Source organism: Mustela erminea, chromosome 12, assembly GCF_009829155.1.
Source record: "Mustela erminea isolate mMusErm1 chromosome 12, mMusErm1.Pri, whole genome shotgun sequence".
Lineage (NCBI taxonomy): Eukaryota > Metazoa > Chordata > Mammalia > Carnivora > Mustelidae > Mustela > Mustela erminea.
The window spans coordinates 2,013,088-2,032,428 of NC_045625.1; the positions used below are offsets into that span (position 1 = coordinate 2,013,088).

The following is a 19,341-nucleotide window of genomic DNA, read 5'->3' on the forward strand; positions in this document are numbered from 1 at the left end:
GCGGCGTGGCTGCGTGGTCTCACGCCAACACAGAGAGGCATCGCCGCATCTGGCATTTCAGGTGGCGAGGCTCAAAGACAAGAACCACGTGGAGAAGCGCACAGCAGCCCCAGGAGCCTGGGCTTGGGTCCTCTCGACCGGCCCGGCCACGTGGGGCTGTGCGACTCTGCCGGGCCTCCCAGGAAGGCCCCACTCACGGGTCCCTGTGACACTTTGCCTCCTCTGTTCCAGGGCCGAGCTGGGAGTGACGGAGCAAGAGGGATGCCTGGACAGACTGGCCCCAAGGTAGGCCACGCTTGCCGCCTCCCGGGGTCCTCGCGGCCGTGGCCGCCATTGCTGGCGTCATGCTGGCGACGTGGCCAACGTGTTGGTTGTGCGGTGATGGCGGTTCTGACGACAAGTTATGACTCATGCTGTCCACACTCATCCAGGGTGGGGGCTTGGGGGTGCGGGAGGTGCTGCTTGGCTCAGTCTCTCCAACATGTTGGCACGAGGACCGGGCCGGGGGCGGGGGTGACTGTCACAGGGAGGTGTGACAACTGCAGAGAGTTTGCTCCTTTCCAGTGGGTGGTGAGCTTGGCGGGCGGGGGTAGAATCCCAGCCACGGACCCATTCATAGAAGGGCAGGTGACACGGTGGGACACATGCGGGGGAAGGGACACACGAACACCAAGTGCACGGGCAGGGAGCCTTCTTGTCCCGTGCTGGGCCACCTGCTCCTCGGCATGGCAGGGACCGAGTAGACAGTGCATGTGGGTGAGCGTGGGGGCCCCCGTCTCGGCCCCCGGAGAGCCGGCCTGGACTGCGCGCGGCACGAGGGGAAAGGCTTACGTCCCCAGCGAGCACGCGGTGATGTGGACGGCTCCTGCTACCTGGAGTGGCCGGGACCCGGGTCACTGCCCTAGCAGGTGTCCGAGCCATCTGCCCACTTAGTAACTGGAACGGATGAGCTCACGTGCTCCCCCCACACACCGAGCTCTGGTGAGGCTCTGGTCTCGCGTGCCCGGAGCGGCAGGAGGGAATGCCGGCTCGGATCTCTCCCCGTAGACCAGTCTCCTCCAATCGCAGAAGCACACTTAAGCCCGGATACTCTCGGCCTCTCCCCCGTGGTTTGCAGCATCCTCGAGACAGGGCTCTGTACCTGGGCTCCCGGAGGCACCCCGGGGTGGCCGGGAGCCACGGTGCTGGCAGCCCGGGTCAGGCCATCCGCCGGAGGAGCACAGGCAGCTGACGTGCTGGGCACAGCTCGGCGCTGAGGGCGTAGCAGTGAGCAAGACGGTCGCACGGCCGTGGCCATTCTGCCACGAGGCTCAGAGTCTGTGGCCCAAGGACAAAGTCACCCAAGGACAAAGTGGCCCAAAGACAAAGTCTGTGTTTCTGGGCCTTGCTGGTGTTTGGGGGAAAAGAGCCTGGGGACATAGGCCTGAGGCAGTGGGGTGTGTGGGGAGCGGAGGCTGGGGTCACGGCGCGCAGGGCTCCTGGGTGCGGCCCGAGGCCTGGTGGCCGAGGTCTCTGAGGAGCCCCTGTTCCCTCGCAGGGTGACCGCGGCTTCGACGGCCTCGCGGGACTGCCGGGAGAGAAGGGCCACCGGGTGAGTGTCCGTCTGTGCGTTTCTGGCTCGGGGAGCCTGATGGACGCGCGTCTCGGGAGGCCTTAGCGCTCTCGCATGGGGCCGGGTCACTTCCAGCCCCAGGTGGCGGGAGTGGAAACCCATGCCACGGCGACCCCGGAAGGTCAGCCCGGAGAGCGCGGGTGTCTCCTGAGCAGCTTCTAATGAAAGAGCCCGTCGGGCTCCGCGCTCGAGGGGTGAAGGAGGCTGAGGGTGAGCCCGCCGTCCGATCGGGGGGCCTGGCGCAGCACGAGCGGCCAAGGACGCTTCGCACGGCCCACGCGGCTGCTGCGGACGAGGGCAGGTGTGTGCAGTGGCCGGCGCCCCGTCTCTCCCCCCGTGGGAGGCGGTCTCCACGCGACAGCCCTGGGCCACTTGCCGGACGCTTTCTATCTTGCCTGTTCCCTTTGAAGCAGACGATGCGTCTCTTCGGCACCTTGTGGACAGGCGGGCACGTGTGCGTGTGTGGCCGTGCGTGTGCGCACACGCTGGTTGGTCGTGTCGGGCGGGGGGTGACCCGTCACATCCCGTAGTGTGCTGAGAATCGGCCCTAGCGGTTTACCAAAGCTGCGTTGTCTGCGGTCTCCGGCGGCGACACGGAGACCAGCACAAAGGCACCCGCTAGGTCAGGGCCCGACCGTGCGACAGATGAGCCCCTGTTGAGCACCGACTGTGTGCAAGGCCTAAAGCCTCCAGGGGTGGGAGGGGGCCTGGTGGCCTCAGGACACTCGCTGCCCAGCGTGGCAGCCCTTTCTTAGGGGACCCTGTGGGGCTGGGGTGCTCCCCGGCTTCCCATGGAGAAGCTCGCGGGGTGTGGCTTGGATCTGCTGCCGTGTCCCTTGGCCCCGTGTCCGTGGACCTGCCCCGGACCCTGCCTCCCGACTCCAGTTCCCCGAACAGACTTCCTGTGGCTCCGGGAGTCTTCACTGGGCTCGGGACCTCCACAGTCGGAATCACAGAAAGATGGGCATTTGGGACAGTCATAGGCGTCTGCTCCCAAGTGCCTAATGCTGACCCTGCTTGACTTCCTAGGGTGACCCTGGTCCTTCTGGGCCACCAGGACCTCCCGGAGACGATGGAGAACGGGTATGTCCCCGCCTGCCTGTCCCCTCGGGGGCTCTGGGCTGCGAACCGCTGGGAAGTGCTGGCAGCAGAGCGCTTGGCCGTCAGGCGTGCGCCTTGGGGGGTGGGGAGGGTGAAGCCGTGGGATGTGGGGACAGCCAGCAAGCCACTTCTGAGACACTTGACCGCTGGTCCTGCCCTGTGTGGTGTCTCCGAGTGGCTTTCAGCTGTCACCGGTCTCAGAAAGAGCCCCTAGTTCCGGGAGGCAGGTGCCCAGGTCACCTTAGAGACGTGTCAGCAAGTGTGAGCTCCATGTCTCCGCTCGGATGCAGGCTGTGGGTGCAGAGCCTGGGGATCTGGGGAGAGGGGGAGAGTCTGGAGTGGGTGGCTCTGGAGGTGGGGGGCGAGGTTGGGGCCGTGGCAGGGGGCGGCCCTCCCCTGGGGGCTCCTAGGGGTCTGCGTGTTTGTCCGGTGGCTCTTCCTGGGGCAGCGGCTCTGTGGGAGACCAGAGCACCGTTGTCCTGCGATAGAGAAGTGGGGGGGGCTTTTGAGCCCCGCCTCCTCACACCCCAGTCACTCACACCGTGTCTCGGGGTGTTAGGGGCGTTTTAGGGACAGGGTCTAGAAGCCCTAGGGAGCAGGTATGGCATCGGGAGGGCAGGCCTGGCCGTGCTTCTGTCCTCAGCGGCTCCCAGGCTGGCTTTGTCCCCGCCCCTTCTCCCGTCTGGGCCCAGCACAGCTCACTGTGCCACGGGAGAGGCGAGCAGGCTCCTCCTGGGGGTGTGTGTGTGTGTGCACGCGTGTGCAGGGCTGGGCGCGCACGTGCAGGTGGATATGTATGTGTGCACACGGGGTACGTGTGCGCGTGTGTGCGGGCAGGACTTCAAGTGTGCGTGCGTGTGCGTGATGCCCACCTGTGCTCATGTGCAGTCTGGGTGTGCGCGCGTGCGTGTGCGTGTGCGGGAGGAGAGAAGGGAGCGGCGCGTTGACAGACAGAAGCGGGTGTTGACGAGCAGCTCCTGATCTGGGACCAGTCAAGCCTGGGCCGCCTTTCCTTCTGCAGCCGGAAGGAAGGCTCATCCGGGTTTCCTCCCCCACCCCCCGTGGTTAGGGCCCTGGCAGAGAGGTTGGGCTACCTTGGGGGTGGCCCGGGGATCTGGCGATCGTCCGAGACTCCTTCTACCCCGGCTTCGGCCACTCGCGTCCCTCACTTGCCTTTGTCCCTCTCCCCTCCCGCCCTCTCCCCTCCCTGCTCCCCACCCTCCCCCCCCATCACGTGTCCCCCCCCCCCAGCTCCGTTTCCGTGTCTGTCTGGCTTCTGTCCCTCTGTCCTTCAACCCTATCGTCACCCATCAAGGCGACCAGATCCTCTGCTCGCAGGATCCTTCCCGTGCCGCTTTCTCCTCGTTGGAGCTGTGGTTTGTGGCCTCCTGACCGGTGTCCCCGGGCCCCAGATCCTGCCCGTTCCTGCAGCTTTCTGGGCGTGTGGGCATTTTTGGGCCTTCCTGGCTGGTACCGGGACCAGAAAATCTGGCCGAGGCAGAAGCTGCCCCAGGACAAAGCATCCGTTGTGCAGCGGCAGGGGCACGACCTCTCTGTCCGGGCTTTAGAACTTACCTCTAAAATCCGGCCGCTTTTCTCCCCCACAGGGTGACGATGGAGAAGTCGGGCCCAGAGGGCTGCCTGGGGAACCCGTAAGTCTTGATCGCATTCTGTCTCCTCAGCATGGCGATGGGCTGCTCCAGGAAGCTGTGCTCTGGGCAGGACCAGGGACCGACCTAGAGCATAGATTAGAGAAGGGGTCAGCCTTGAAACAGAGACTCAGCTGGGGGATTCTGGGGGGAGGGAAAGAAGGAGCACGTTGGAAAGGCTGTGGGGCAAATACGACCTTCCCCGGAGGAAGAAGCTGGGATCTGGGGGGCTGTGGTGCGTGTCCACGGTCATCATGGTGGGTGTCCAAGGTCATCATGTGGTCATCCAAGGTCATCACAAGGGGGATCCAGGGTCATCACGGGGGGGGTAACCCAGATTATCACGGGGGCACCCAGGGTCCGTCACGGGGGGCATCCAGAGCGCTCATGCGGGCGTGCAAGCTGCGGGTATGGTGGACGCCAGCGCACCAGGCAAGTGTCCGAGGGCAGTTGCAGGGACCGATCCGATTGTCTGCCGTCCTTGCTGGTGTCTGCGCTTCCCGAACGTGGAGCCCTCCGTCAGGGTGGCTCTCCTGGGGCATCGAACGGCTCTTTTCCCCAAGCCGACCTCTGTTGAGGGCCCAGGCGAGTGTCCTCAGCGAGAAAGAACACCACTTGGTTTCACGCAGGGTAGTTCTCAGACATCTCTCCTCTGTCGTCTGCGCCACCACGGCCGTAAGCCTCTGGCGATGTTACCTGAGGAGAAACACTGCCAGCGCGGCACAGAGAGGGCCTGGGCTGCGCTCGCACCTTCACGGGGGACTAAATTATCCCCTGATGTCTGATCAGCCCCCCAGGGGACCCCAGGAGACCCCGTTACCCAGTGCTTTCCTTACCACGCGTCTAAGTGATGCCTTCTGGGTTACGAGCCCTAGGAAGCGTTACGGGGCCAGGCATTTACCTAACAAAGGGGACAGGCCACGGCAGTGCACGTGGGAAGGATTTCTCTTCCAGGGTATCTGCAGCACGTCCAACGAAAGGGTGGTCGCGCCTTGGTTAGGGACTGGGTGAGCCCCCGCAGGCAAGGCAGGTGCGAGCGGTTCCGGGTGGGGCCACGGGAGTCTGGTCAGCTCTGCTGGGGTCGGCGCTGCCTTGGGGCCGTGTCCCTCCACGAGCGCAAGTGGCTGTCCCCACACGTGCCCCCCCGCTGTAGGGGAGGCGGGGCTGAGCTCTGGGCTGTCCAGGTCCCAGAAGAAACCTGAGCTCCACGCTTGTCTCTGCGTTTGGCCGCCGGGTCCCCAGCAGCATGTCCTCCCTCTGTCTTCTGGTGTCAGAAACGCAGCCGCGTGTCCCTCGGAGGGTCTGAGAGGGAGCCAGTAACGAGCGTGGACAAAACCCCGCCGCGCAGCCGATTGTCTTTGTGGCCTCCGCGAGGAGAGCTTCTGTGGGCACCTGCCCCGCGCGTGTGCGGAAGGGCCCCCCCGGCGTGAAAGGCTCTGAGGCTCTGAGCCGCCCGTTAGCTCCTGGCTCCCGCCTCTGCTTCCCAACGCCGAGGTGGAGAGGCGGGGTTGGGGGGGGGGAGGTGAGGCCTGGAGGACAGGGCCCGGCCTCGCTTCCCGGGGCGGTGTGGACGCCTGCTCGGGAGCAAAGTCTCTGGCAGGAGCGAGGCTGCGGGATTTGCCTGGGGTCTTCTTGGCCAAGTGGGAACTTGTTTCTTCCTTTTGCAGGGGCCGCGTGGTCTGCTGGGGCCTAAGGGGCCCCCGGGCCCTCCTGGACCTCCGGTAAGGCCTGTCACCTCTGCACGTCTGTCCACTCGGACAGTGGCCCGGGGCTGGTTGAGGTCAGCAGGCTCTGCCGCTCGCAGGCAGAAGGAACCCTCTGGCCCGTGTGCCTTTGTGGGCGGAGACACGGAGCTCAGCCGACCGCGCGGCACTCCCCGTTCTCATGCCTCACGTGCTGTTACCAACAGCCTGCGGACACCTCACGTCCTCCTCTGGGAAAGTTCTGGGAGGAGCCAGCCTGAGGGTCTGATCGGGCCCTGTCCTGGTGGGTGGCTTCCCCGGGCCTGCCCCACCCCCGGCTGGGGCCGCTGCTCTACAGTCTGCTGGCCCGTCGCGCCTGTGCGATTACCTGGGATCAGCTCTTGCCCCGTCCCCAGAGGGTGCGGCGTCCCGAGACCAGGAGGGCAGGACACGGAGCCCAGTCCGGTGGGATGGTCCCTGGGCGCCCTGTGGATTCTCTAGCATTCTGTCCCCATGTTCCTTTTCTTTCCCTCTCGTCCAGGGTGTGACGGGGATGGACGGCCAGCCAGGCCCGAAGGGAAACGTGGTAAGCGTCCAGGGCCTGCCCCCCCCACCCCCCCACCTGTGGTTGCCATCAGAGCGGGTGGGAACGCGAGGCGGAGGGCGGTGCGGGCCCTGAGCCCTGGCCCTGCGTGGAGCCGCCGCCAGAGAGCTTGTTCCCCCGCATCAGAGCCGGACCAGCCCCGAGGGACCTGGCCCGCTCCCTGTGTGGAGCCCGGTGCTGAGCGGGCACCGTGGGCCAAGCCCACGAGAGACAGGTCTCGTGGCTCTACTGGGAGACGTTAGCCCAATGTTTTTGGAAGCGTTTTGCCAAACAGAACACTTTCTGGTCTGTTCCTTTCACGGGCTCCTTGCCCGCGGCTGTCTGGGTCGCTGGCAGAAACGACGGAGCGTTCCTCCGGTCGGGGTCAGCGTGGAGAGCCTCGTGGGTGCCAAGGCCTGGTTCCCCTCCGCCATGCCCCTTCTTGCGTGGCATGAGAGGTGTTGGGCACGAGAGCAGACTCTTCCCGTCTGTCCCCCAGAGTTCCCACGAGTGGCCTGGCCTTTGTTCCCTCTAGGGCCCCCAGGGAGAGCCCGGCCCCCCAGGACAGCAGGGTAATCCAGGTGCCCAGGTAAGCGAGCCATGGGGGGCAGTGAGCGGTGTGGGTGTGTTGGGGTGTCCTGGGCCCCGTGCTGCCTGTCCCTGCCGAAGGGACCGACAGCCTAGATGTGACTGAGGACTGAGTTGTTGGTGCCCAGAGGAGGGGGAGGGTGCCGGGGAAGGTGGGCGGGGGCAGGGAGCGTTTGGAGCCAACTTCCTTGACCTTTCTTGCCCTGTCCTCCCCTCTCAGGGTCTTCCAGGCCCCCAGGGTGCCATTGGGCCTCCAGGAGAAAAGGTGAGTGCGCTGTGCAGGCGCGGGCATGGTCCCATCTGCCAGCAGGGTGTTTCCGCCCCGGCAAGCTCATTCCCCCAGGGTGCAGGCGGCGGGAGTGCTGGTCATCCCCGGCCGGTACGAGCTTCTGTCCTCCCCCAGCGGCAGGACGCTCAGGGCCCCGTGCACGGAGCAGATGAGCTCAGGGGACAGCGGGATCTCTGTCTTTCACTGACCCTATCGCTGGGCCATCCACACACTCCTTGTCTAGCTGTGCGTGGGGTCGCCGGATTACGGAAGACAAGTGAACCTGGTGTTCAGCTGGGCCTGACCGTTTGTTATTTGCCTGACGTCCAGCCTGAACCGGGCGTCCTGTTTTGTTGTTTGCTTTTGTCTTGTGTTTGTGAAATCTGGCCGCTGAGTGTATCGGCACCTGCCGAGAGCTGGTGCTCAAGCCCCCGTGCTGCTCTTGGCTCAGGGCTGCCTGTAAGGTGTGGTTCTCAGCCCCACGGATGGTGGCAGCTCCCGGGAACCCGGAGCAGCAGAGGGCGACGGTCCCCCCCTCTCCGGGGGCCTCAGTTGCTGGAAGTTTCTGTGCCTCTGAGCATCCTTTTCCAGAAATGTTCTTTGGGCAGGTGGAGGGTGGGCAGTCCAGGGAAGAGGTGACCCGGAGGGCTCACGAGGTCTCTGGTTTGTTCCAGGGTCCCTTGGGTAAACCAGGCCTCCCAGGAATGCCCGGTGCTGACGGACCCCCGGTGAGTACCCCTTCACACGCCACCTGGTCCCAGTGCCCCCAGGGCGGGACCTGGCACCCAGGCCCGCGGCCGCCCCTCGCCCCGTTTCCTCTCTCTCTGCTCTGCGGATGAAGACCCGATGGCTTGCTCGGTAACTACCCGGCTCTGGACACACTTTCCCAGCCTGGGTTCCAAGCGAGGGGCAGAGACGGCGTGAGCAGGACTCGAGTTACTGGGGCGCTGCTTCACGACCGGAGCCCGGCCGCGTTTCTAACTCGAGGAGGGTGGGCTGGGCTCCGAGCGGTCCCCGTGTCGCTGGCGTTGACGGGAAGGACGGCGTGCGGAGGGTATTTTTAGCGACCGCACGCTGAGAAGGCGGGTCTGCACGAGCGCGTCTGTGGCGTGCGCGCTCAGCTGTGGGGCCGGACTCGACGGTGCTAGAAATAGCGAGCCCGTGATGGTCCCATCAGCGGCTGCGCGGCCGGAGGGAGGGGCGGGGAGGGGCTGCAGGGTCGGTGTGGGGGCTTCATCTGCTCCCACTACCCACTTTGTGTGTTGCTGGTGTGATCTGGGGATTTGGGTTCGTTTTAGAAGATTCACGTGATGCTGCCTGCATAGCCTGTTTCCAAAACCGTGATTGGCTGAATTACCTGTTTCGGGCAGGGCGTCTCGTTAACTTCTCAGCCGTTAAAAACTAAGCAAGAGCTCCATACGGTGACAGTTCATTGGTGACCGTCTAAGGCTCGGCCGTCGGCTTCCCTGGCTGGGCCCCGGGCATCACACGTCCGCCACCGCCCTGTCCCTCTCCAAGCCCACGGCTCGCCTGCCCCTCTGTGCGTGAGCTGCCCTGGGCCCCCCGTGGCCTCCCCTGTCTGCGTGTGCGGGCGCGGACATAGCACGTCGCGCCCCTCCTGTAGCTTACGCTCATACTTAATTTCCTCTTCTGATTGTAAAATAACACACCCAGTTCGGAACATTAGCAAAGGAAATGAAATGACAGCAAAATGAAAACCACCTTGACGCCATCTCCAAGGCCCAGCCCACGATAGCAGGGGGCGCATGTCCTAGTGTGTGCCCCCCCCCCCCCGCACCGTGCATCTTCTGCAGTGTTTGGGGTGAGCGGCGTCTCCCACAGCGGCTCCGGGGAGAGGGTGCTGGGGCTGGGTGGGCTGCCGACCCCCACCTCCCTGACCTGATTGCTTCTGCCAGGGAGACCCCCACCCCATCCCCACACTGACCCGTCCTTCCACACGCTAGGTGCCTGACCTAGAGCGTCCGCAGGTCCTTCAGACATCAGACGCCCCGGGGGCGGGGGTGGGGGGGCGGTTCCGCGGCCCCTGCCAGCCGGCCGGTGGTCTCCCGGGAATTCGCAGGAACAGAGACGTTAAAACGCTCTCGTGACGAGGCAGCGCGTGGTCGATCACCCTTAAACAGACGGTTTTGTGTCTCTTTTCCCTCGAGTTGGGTTTGGCTTTGGCTGCGGAGAGGAAGGTTGATTTAAAGCCCTTTAGAAGGAAGGAGCGTTTCCAGGCAGACGCGCTGGGGCGCGCGGTGAAATCATCCCGGAGAGCCCACGGCGGGGACTCGGGGGGTGAATTATGGTTCGAGGGAGTACTCCGGAGCCGGTAGAAACCGACTTTCGGCGCGTATTCGGTGACACGAGGAAAGGCCCGCCGCGCGATGTTAAACTAAAACCCCATCACGCGACGCCCGTCTTGCGTGCCTCGTGCGGAGGATGGATGGGCGGGTCCGTAGCATGATTAGCCGCGGGCGCCGGGGGCGGTGAGGTTAGGAGGGGCCGCGTCGCTTTTGCTCTTGCCTGATGGGCCACAGAGAACATATATTACTTTTTTAATCAGAAAAGTATCAAATACACATAATTTAAGCTTTATTATTTTTTTATTATATAAGTATATCCTCGTTATGGGGTATTGCAGAAGTGCAAAGCAGGGAGACAAGCCTGGCCTTTCCCTAGGGGGAAAATTCAATCTCTTCTTTTGATGTATTTCCTTTCAGTATTTTTCTGTGCCGACATTTTTAATAAGCTGCTTGGTGCGTCCCCCGCCTCCGTAGTTCCTCTCATTCTATAAATGCAACTTAAAATGTGCCTAAAGAAATTTGGCTTCCGATCAAATAAAACTAATAATTACGGTAACTGCTGACGCGAGCTGGCCGTTCGCTCCACGCCGGGCGCAGTCCTGAGTGCCCAGCGCACCTGCTCGTCCGGTCTCTGCAGCCACCTGTGAGGCAGGCACGTGGTCGTCTGCGCCACGCGAGCGAGGATGTACCATGTGGGGGGCATGGCACGCCTCCCGAGGGACCCACTTGGCGCCCGGGGCTCGAGCACCCCCAGCTGCCCTCCCTGTGCTCCCAGGTCCGTAACGGAAATGGGCTGGAATAAAGTCCCCCCAGGAAGCCACGTGGCGGCGGGCCAGGATCCACACCCTTCCGGTCACCCCAAGGCAGGACACCCTCTCCTTGGCACTGTTTGGGTGCAGCCCTGCCACCCTGAGGCATGGCCGCCGTGAGCTGTGTTTGGGAAAGGCAGCGCGGCCGACAGGGTGTCTCCCTGGGTGGTCCATCTGTCCCCTGATTTCCCTCCGGAAATCAGGCGGGCACTGGCAGGCTCTGCCCCGAGGCTCCCCGAGGGCACCCCGCCCTGTAGAGGACTTCTCTGCTCCTTCTTGCGTTGCCCTCCGAGCAGGCTGCTTGCGACAGCATTAAATCCAAGTGCACGGCTAACAGGAAGCAGAAGGAACGCCCACAAGTATTTATTCTCAGAAACGGGAGACTTGGGTCCTCACAATGCCGTTGTGTTCTAGGAACAGGGTCCCCCGTGCTTAGAACCCTCAAGCTGAAGGAGCAACTAGTCCCCCCTCTCCTCTGACACGTGAACAAGTGGAGGCCCCGAGAGGGCGAGGGACTTCCCTGAGGTCACGCAGCGGGTCGGGGTAACCAGGCCCAGAATCAGACCGCGCCCTCGCCACACCGCACGGCCTTGTCACCGGAGTCCCTGGGCGAATTCCTGACAGAGAAGCGTCCCCCTTTCTGCTTTTATCCGGGGCTTGCCTCAGGAGCGCAAGGGCGTAAAGCTAGTGACCGACCTCGGCGGGAACGTCGGAGAGCTCGCGTTTCTGAGGATGGGCTCGGCTGGGGCTCAGGTGGACGGGGCAGTGACCCGAGGGCCGCGACCGTGTCTGCTGGCTGTCGGCTCTGGGCCTGTTTCGTGGGAGCAGCTCGACCCCTCCAGTCCATACCAGCTAAGAGGTTGGCAGGCAACCTGCCCGGGGACTCAGGGATGCACCGGGGACCCCAGGCGAATGACAGGGCGTGGCCTCTGTCCGGGCACCAGTCTGCCCCCCCCCCATGTCCCCAGCACGAGAGTGTCTTGCAGGCAGTGTGGCGCCTGCCCACCCAGAAGGTGGCGCGTCCAGACCCCTGTCCCGCATCATCCCTCCCTCGGCACAGAATCCTTGCGGAGCCAATGCCTTGTGGTCCCGGCCCCGCTCACCTGCCCTTGGCGTTGGGCTGGGCCTGTGACGTCGTTATGGGCAGATCCCGCCTTTGGGTGTCCACACACACTTCTCCTCCAGGTCCCCACTGGGCCTACACGGAGCGCACAAACGGAGGGGGCAGCCAAGGGTCGGGCTGAAGGACTGGCTGGGGGCCTGTGGCTGGCAGTGACCCGGGCTCAGCTGTCTGATGCCTTTGACGTGCGCGTCTCTGGCCGGGGGTGTATAGGGAAGGACATGGGGCCTGGCTCTCCCTCCCACGTGTGACCACAGCCGTGGGGGACGGTCACCGACTAACACCTGCCTTCTCTCTCCTGGCAGGGACACCCTGGCAAAGAAGGCCCCCCGGGAGAGAAAGGCGGCCAGGTGGGTTCAGAATGACGTGAGTGGGGCAGCCGGGCCCTCCCTCTGGTGTGTGCCCAGGGGACCTCCTCCCATGCGGAGCCCTGTGACCCGTCCGTCCACCCCCCTGCGCACGGGGCTGCAGGCACAGCTGTCACCTGGGCCACACAGAAGCTTGGTGACGGGGCGGGGCTCCTACTGATCCGCTGCCATTGTTTGTTTGGGGTCCAGGACGTGGGGGTTTGAAGGTGGGATGGAGTCTCCAGGCAGCCTGAGTCCCCTGGGTCTGCCGCCCTGTTTGTGGCCACAGTTCCCTTGTGCCTCCGATGGGATCCCCAGCCCTCCCTGGGCCCTTCCCGCTCAGTGCACCGGGACAGTGGTCAGCAAGGCCCGTTGGCTGTCAGCGGCGTCCCTCCCAGATGGCCAGCCCTTGTCTCCTGCCCCAGCCGGCAGCTGCCCCACGTCACCCGAGCTGCCTCTGTGGGGACTGTGCTCCCTTCAGGGCAGCCCGCCCTCCCAAAGCATCAGAGCCCCCTCCCCCTCCCCCGGCCCCACTCCCACTCCCCAGCTGCGGGGCTCGGGCTGCCGTTGGATGGGTCCCTGGTGTTCCCGTCACGGGACACAGCGTGCACGTCTGCTTTCCCGGGGGGGCAGGGTCCCATGGGAGCAGGTCCTGTGTGTCTCCTGAGGAGCCTCTCCTGAGGGTCTGATCTGGGATGTCCGCTCTGCTCAGGGCAGGGGGAGCTTGCTGGTGGAAGGCAAGCTTTCCTGCTGTGCGGGGAGGGCACAGAACGCCTGCCCACCCTGGTCGGAGTTAATGGTCTTCCTCTTTTGGTTTCAGGGTCCTCCTGGCCCCCAGGGCCCAATCGGCTATCCGGGTCCTCGAGGAGTCAAGGTGAGATTTGGCTTCCCGGAGGTCAGGGTTGGGCTTATGGGGCACAGCAGCCCTGGACATCCAACGAGCCCGGGACAGAGGGCCTGGGCAGGCGGGGGAGTGACTGTTTGCGGCCAGATGGGGCTGATCCCCAGCAGGGGACGTCTCTGTGTGTCGTGATAACGCAGCAGGACGGTGGCTCTCCGTCCGTCGGTTGGGACACGGCTCTGGCTGTCACCTGGGGCCTGTTCCCTCCCAAGCCCCAAACCCAAGCCTGTTCTCTCCCACGCACACCTCAGCCAAGGTGAAGAGCCTGACACTCTTTCCTGGGGGGTGCCCAGAGGGCAGCTTCCGGGGCCTTTGCACGTCCGGAGAGAGCGAGCCTGTCCCCATGGACAGCACCGGGGCAGACGGAGCGGTGGTGGCGGGGTGGGGGTGGGGAGCAGTTGGTGGGAGATGGCCATTCATTCCCAACTGCGTTTCTGCCACTGAAGCCTCCCAGAGCCTGGTTCAGCGGGCACAGAGCTCCGGAGCAGAGCCCCACACCGGGCCCCGGCTATTCTGCCAGAGCAGACCGCGTCTGAGTCGTGTAACGTGGTCTCCAGCCGTGCTGGCTCTGGACACGTCGGACACAGTTATGCAGAGAGAGATGTGTCCCAGGAACGTGTGCTGGGCAGGGGTGCGGCGGGGTGGCCGAGTTCTCCGTTCTCCGAGAACAACGGTGGCGTCGCGTCTGAGAGCTCTAGGTGGTTCCGGGGCTGGAAGAAAGCTGATGGAGTCTTTTCCTTCCAAGTGATTGTGACGTGCTGTGCAGGGAAACGTACGATGTGCGCACACAGCCAGCGCAGCCTGAGGAATTCACGTGAGCTCACGCACGGGCTCCCGGGCCTGCCCCGCGCCGTTTGGGTGCTGACCTCTCCCAAGCATACTCGTGCCCCGGGAGCCCGCGGCTGGCCTGCGGGTGGAGGGCAGAGAGGCCGGAGCTCAGGGGGCAGTCATGGGCCCCAAGTCAGCCTAACATCGGTGCCTCAGCAGGACTCAGACCCAGACCTGCTTATTCCGAACCCAGAGCCCCGGGGCTGGTCCCCGAGCCTCCCTGCTGCGTGTCCCGGGAATCGTGGCGTTCCGAGGGCCCAAGCCGCCGCGGACAGACTTCGCGGGGCCGGGAGCTCTTGGAGGCCACGGTTTCTCCCCGATGCAGGCTCTTCCCGGCTCGCCTGGGGGGTCGTGCCAGGATGGTTATTCAGCGGAAATGCTGATAACGTGAGCTCTCGCGGGTTTATCTTACACGCTTTGTCACAGAAGAAGTGCCTGCCGGCCCCATCCATGGCTAATTGCATAGGGCTGTGTCTGTGAGCTGTAGGTGTTTGCTGTAAAGTGTTCATGGAGGACGCTCTTACCTTGTCCATCGGATTAAAATTTATTCACTCCATGAGCGAGCCACTTAGACTTGGAGGCGCGGAGAGGTTGGAAAAGCAACGCCGGGCGCTCTTGTTGTTGGAGAAATAGGATCTCCTTCCCGGGCTTCGGAAGCCGTCAGGGAGTCCGCGGCCTGAGGGGCGGCGGGTCGCCCAGGGAGGTGACTGCGCAGGGCCGAGAGGTGGCGAGCGGTCTCCGGTAGGGCCGGCCCTCGGTGAGGGCGGCCCGGCTCTTCTCCACCACGTCCCGCCCCCCTTCCTTCCGGGGAAATGCCCCTCTGGGTGCTTCCACTTCCCCGGCCTTGCCGAGGGCATCTGCGTGGGCCTGGCTGCCGGCAGGGCCCGCCACCGCTCTGCAAGCCTGCAGGAGCCGGGCGGGCTGGGGAAGACCGTAAATACGAATCCTCTCGAGGCCTTGGGCAAAGCCCTGTCGCTCTCTGGGCCCCTTTGCTTTCGGTCCCCCAGGTCTGGCCCACGAGGGCCACAGGGGAGGCTGGCATCCGGCGGTACTCCACCAACCAGGGCGGACTCGTGCCCCTAGGGGACAGCAGGGGGCATTTCTGACTGTTAGAACTTGGGGGGCGCCCGCCGTCAACTGATGGCTAGAGGTCAGGGACGCTGCGCCCCACCCCTGCTCTGTGCGGGGCAGCCCCGGGACACGGTCACCCAGCCCTGGATGTCAGTAGGGCCGGGGCTCCGAGACCTGGTCTGTTTGTCCCCTGGGCAGCACTCTCCTGACCTCTGACCTTAGGTCCAGGAGTGGTGGGCAGAGGAAGCCCCCCCCCCACCACCAGCCTGGCAAGAGGGAGGAGGCTGGTCCAGCGCCCCCAAGGGCATCAGGGTTTCAGAGTGACCACGCCCCCGTCTGCCCTGAGGCGTGCGGTCGCCTGGGGTCGATGGGGCCTACAGTGCATCTGGGTGGCAGGAGACTGCGCCTGTCCCAGCTCCGGGTCCGGCCCCAGCTTTGCCTAGAGGCCCTTCTCAGTCCCCGGGAAGATGGGCAAACCGCACAGTCTGTGCAAACTTCTCACCACCAGACGACCACTGGCCGCACGTGGGTCCCGGGAGGTGGCCCTGCTGTTCTGTCGGCAGCCTCAGCTGGAGGCAGATGGGGGGCCCGACCTCTCTCTGGGGTCCCACGGGCAGCTGGTCTCTGGGAGGCAGCGGTCAGTTCTGCTCCCTGCTTGGGGGGCCCAGGCCGTGGCCACTTAACTCCATGCCATGGACGGCTTTACCCGGCCTGGGCGCGGCGCTGCCGTGGGGCGGGGGCATAGGGAAGAGGAGTGTCCGTCCGTCACATTTCTTGTTTGGCCCAGAGATGAGGTACGTCCTGAGCTGATTATTACTGGCGGTGCTGTCCTTATTATTAATTAGTAATTAATATGATCATACCTGTGGTCGTGTATTAATAATAATCCCGAATTTACTGAAGCACATTGCTCTTGGTAACTGAGCGCCCACCGGGACCCGGGGCTTGTCTGGGCTCCCTCTCCCACCAGCAGGAACAAGGTAATGCTGGTCTTCACCCCCAACCTTCCAAATGAGGAAACTGAGGCACCAGGTCCCTGGCACCGTGTCAGAGGCCACAGAGCCGGGGTTGGGACCTGACTCCAGAGCCCACGCTGAGGCCTCGCGTCCCACCTGCTCCCCAGACCTCAGGGAGGCTGAGGTTTCTGGAGGAGGGCAGGATGCCCGTGGAGGCCATCTGGGAATCGCAGACGTGGGGGGCCTCGCGTGGGCCGCGAGGGCAGGCCGTTTCTCTGTGAACCCAGGGAGCCCTTCCTTCGAGACTGGGAGCGCCAGGGAGGCCGCCCGGCCGGGGCCGCCGGGTCTCTTCCTCCTTGACACCGGGGGTGTTAAAGCCTTTCCTCCCGAGAGCCCCGGAGAGGCTCTGACTCGCTCCCTTCCCTCTGTGTTTGCGCAGGGGGCAGATGGCATCCGCGGCCTGAAGGGCACCAAGGGCGAGAAGGTGAGTGCCGCTTCCTGCGGGGCCGCCGGGCGCATGTGGCTCGGAGTGGGGTTCCGAGGGCGGCGTTCCCAGGGCGGGGTTCCGGCAGGTGGTCCACGGGTACAGCGTTGGCCACAGCTGAGGCTGCCATGGCCTCTGAGACCGAGGGATTGGTGCACCCTGCGGGCCAGGCTGTCTGCAAAAGGAAAAACGTGTCCAAGAGGACAGGCTGTGGGTGTCCCTCCTGGCAGGGCTGAGGGGCTGGGGCTTTGCCCCCCTGCCCAGCACACAGCCCGCCCCTCACCTGCAGAGGCCGTGGACGCCCCACGCCCCACTCCCGCGCGGCTGCCTCCCAAGGGGAGGGACAGCCCCTCGCACTGCCACAGAGCCGGGCGCAGAGGGGAAGTGGTGCTGCCATGGCCATCGGCGGCACTTGCTGTGGGTCCTCTGCCGGGGCACCTGCCAGTCCGAGGCGGCTCATCACGGGGCGGCACTAGGCAGGGACGGCAGGGAAGCCAGAACCTCTGTGTGGTGGCGTCGGCTCCACCCCCCGGCCCGGCTCTGTTCTCAGAGGGCCTCCTGGTGAAGGCAGGCGCACACACTGCCTCACTTCCCTCTGGGGGGCTCCCTCCGGGGGTGGCCAGGGCAAGGCAGACCTCTGAGCCCTCATTCTGGGGCATCTGAAGTGTGGGGACGGAGGGCCAGTGGGTCAGGGATGTGCACACCCCCCGCAGGGCAGACCTTGTCCCCGGCAGCAGGTCCCGTCTCCCCAAATTCCTGGCCCGTCCACCCAGGCCCTGTGTCCTGCTGGAGGGGCTGTCCACAGCCCCCAGAATGCCACATTTGTCCTTAGCTGAAGACCGGGCTGCCCGGGAGAATGTGGATTGGGTCGCACGGGGCAGGCCTCTCTTCCAGGAGGGTCACTGCGCTGCCCCAAGTTGGTTCTGGGCTGGGAGGGGGGTGAGGAACCGCCCCCCAGGAACTTGGCCCTTCTGAGGCTGCTGCGGGCCAGCCCCTGGCACTTCACCGAGCGGCAGCGGCCTGAGGAGGAACGCGTTCGCACCTTGTCCCAGAAAGCGGCCTGCCTCTGGGTGTGAGCCCCTGGCCGGCCTGGGTGTTGAGGACCAGGCCCCGGACGGACAAGTGAGATCAGGACGCAGGCCTGGACGCTGGGAGGGAAGGGCGAGCCGGGTGGGCCTGTGTGGCCCTCCTGAGGGTCTCTGTGGGTGTCTCCGTGGACTTGAGTGATCAGCAGGCCACTGATGTGTGTGAATCCCCAGATTCACAAACAGCAGGAACGTGTCCTGCTGGGCCAGAAAACGCAGGACTGTCACAGAGGGCTGGCCCCGCAGCAGGACTGCCTGAGCCCCAGGCCCTTCCCTGCCTACAGCGCTCACTGGTCCTGGCCTCTGTGGGGCAGAAGAGCCCTCCTCCGCTGCTTGCTGGTCAGCAGTTACTGGGCTCCAGCGGTGCCCGGACTGAAGGCAGCTGTGGGGGCGGATGGGCAGCTGTGCCCAGCTGTGCGGGGGGAGGGGGTGCTGGGCTGCAGACCTCCAGCTTGTCCCCACGACCGCAAAGGGTTAGGGGGACGCCCTTCACGCAGCAGCCCCCCACCTGGCGCGTCTCCTGCTCGGGCCGTAGCTGTGGGGCTGGGGGCCCCGTGCCGACTGTGGGGACCGGCCATCCGAGAGGTGGGCTCTTTCATGCAGCCCAGCACTGTCTCGTCCCTTGTCAGGGTGAAGACGGCTTTCCTGGGTTTAAAGGAGACATGGGCATCAAGGGCGATCGGGTGAGTGTTTTGGGGTGTCGGGGCAGAGGCACGGTTGGGGGTGGGGCGGGGCTGTGGGGAGGGGCCTTGGAGGTCAGGAGAGGGGCTGGGGCGGGGCTGCAGGTGGGTCCAGGGGTGGGGCTGTGGGGCAGGGCAGGAAAGCTGGGGTGTTTGGGGCCATCGGTCAGGTTCTCTAAAGAAGGTAAAGCCTCCGTGGGAGCTCTAGGCCCTCAGGCAGGGGCAGCTGGGGGGCCCAGAGGCCTGGCTCTGTGTGTGTCTCCCCCACCACTGGCCCCTCATTTCTGGCTCAGAGCCACGCTGACTCTTGTCTGTTCTTAAGCCCCATTACTGGGGTCCCCTGTGGTCACTAGCCCCTGTGCCCTGGTTCCGGCCCGCACTCTGGACAGCAGAGCCGTTCCTTTGGCTCAGAAGGGTGGGAGCGCTGTGGGGAGCAGAGGGGAAGGGGCTGCCCTCTGTCCAGGGAGGGCCGGGGTCCCTGCCCACCCCCGCAGGATCCTGGTCCACCAACTGTTCTTGTGTGTTCTGAGGACCCAGGGCAGCCCCTGTGTCTGTGACCTCATCCCAGGCGATCAGAAGCCGCAACAAACCTGTTGTTTGAATAATTCGCCTCCGCTCCAGAGGCAGCCGGCCGGTGCTGGGGAGGAGGAGGTGGCTTCCTAGGCAGGTGTCCCGCAGAAAGCCCCTGGCCGCGTTTTCATCTAAATGAGGAGAGGGTGATGCAGACACCGTAGCAGGGAGTGTCCGGGGAGCGGGCCCGCGGTCACACACTGCGGTGCGGGCACTTCGAAGGCTCCCCCCACGCCTCAGAGTGAGCCCAGGCTGGGCAGGAGAGAGCCAGGTGCCTGGGCCACCCGGCGGGCACAGACGCACACCTGGACGGGCGGCTGTCAGCGGCCCCAGGGCCGTCACGTGGCTGCCAAAATTATCCCCTGACCAGGCTGGCCTGCAGGTGCCTTTTCAGAACACGCCCGAGCCCCCGAGCCCCACACGCTTAGCGCAGCGTCCCAAGCTCAAAAGGCAGAAGCAGTCTTGGCGTCTATCAAAGGAGGAAGAATAAAAGGGAGAGATCAGGTTCACAGTTATGTCCCGGTTATGTTCCTGCCGCACACCGCCGTTCTGGAACTTTCTCCATGGTGACAGGACCCCGACGGCACACACTGGAGGGGCCTCTCTGTTCGGCTGGTCAAAGTTCTTTTTCTTCTGCTTCCAACAAGGCAGCCCGCCTTTAGGGTCTCTATTACAAGGACGCGTTTTCAAAAGAGGCTGCA

The 19,341-nt window shown here is 64.7% G+C and overlaps 1 protein-coding gene across 2 annotated transcripts in view; it reads left to right on the top strand.

Annotated features, from left to right (window-relative positions):
- COL5A1 (collagen type V alpha 1 chain) overlaps window positions 1–19,341 on the top strand; it is a 139,102-nt gene that overhangs the window by 74,389 nt on the left and 45,372 nt on the right. For both annotated transcript variants that reach the window (XM_032306372.1, XM_032306373.1), the window contains exons 17-29: window positions 232–285; window positions 1,538–1,591; window positions 2,642–2,695; window positions 4,321–4,365; window positions 6,030–6,083; window positions 6,586–6,630; window positions 7,163–7,216; window positions 7,436–7,480; window positions 8,158–8,211; window positions 12,024–12,068; window positions 12,886–12,939; window positions 16,261–16,305; window positions 18,020–18,073. In XM_032306372.1, the coding sequence (XP_032162263.1) occupies window positions 232–285; window positions 1,538–1,591; window positions 2,642–2,695; window positions 4,321–4,365; window positions 6,030–6,083; window positions 6,586–6,630; window positions 7,163–7,216; window positions 7,436–7,480; window positions 8,158–8,211; window positions 12,024–12,068; window positions 12,886–12,939; window positions 16,261–16,305; window positions 18,020–18,073 (657 nt within the window). The remainder of the gene's footprint in view (window positions 1–231; window positions 286–1,537; window positions 1,592–2,641; window positions 2,696–4,320; window positions 4,366–6,029; window positions 6,084–6,585; window positions 6,631–7,162; window positions 7,217–7,435; window positions 7,481–8,157; window positions 8,212–12,023; window positions 12,069–12,885; window positions 12,940–16,260; window positions 16,306–18,019; window positions 18,074–19,341) is intronic.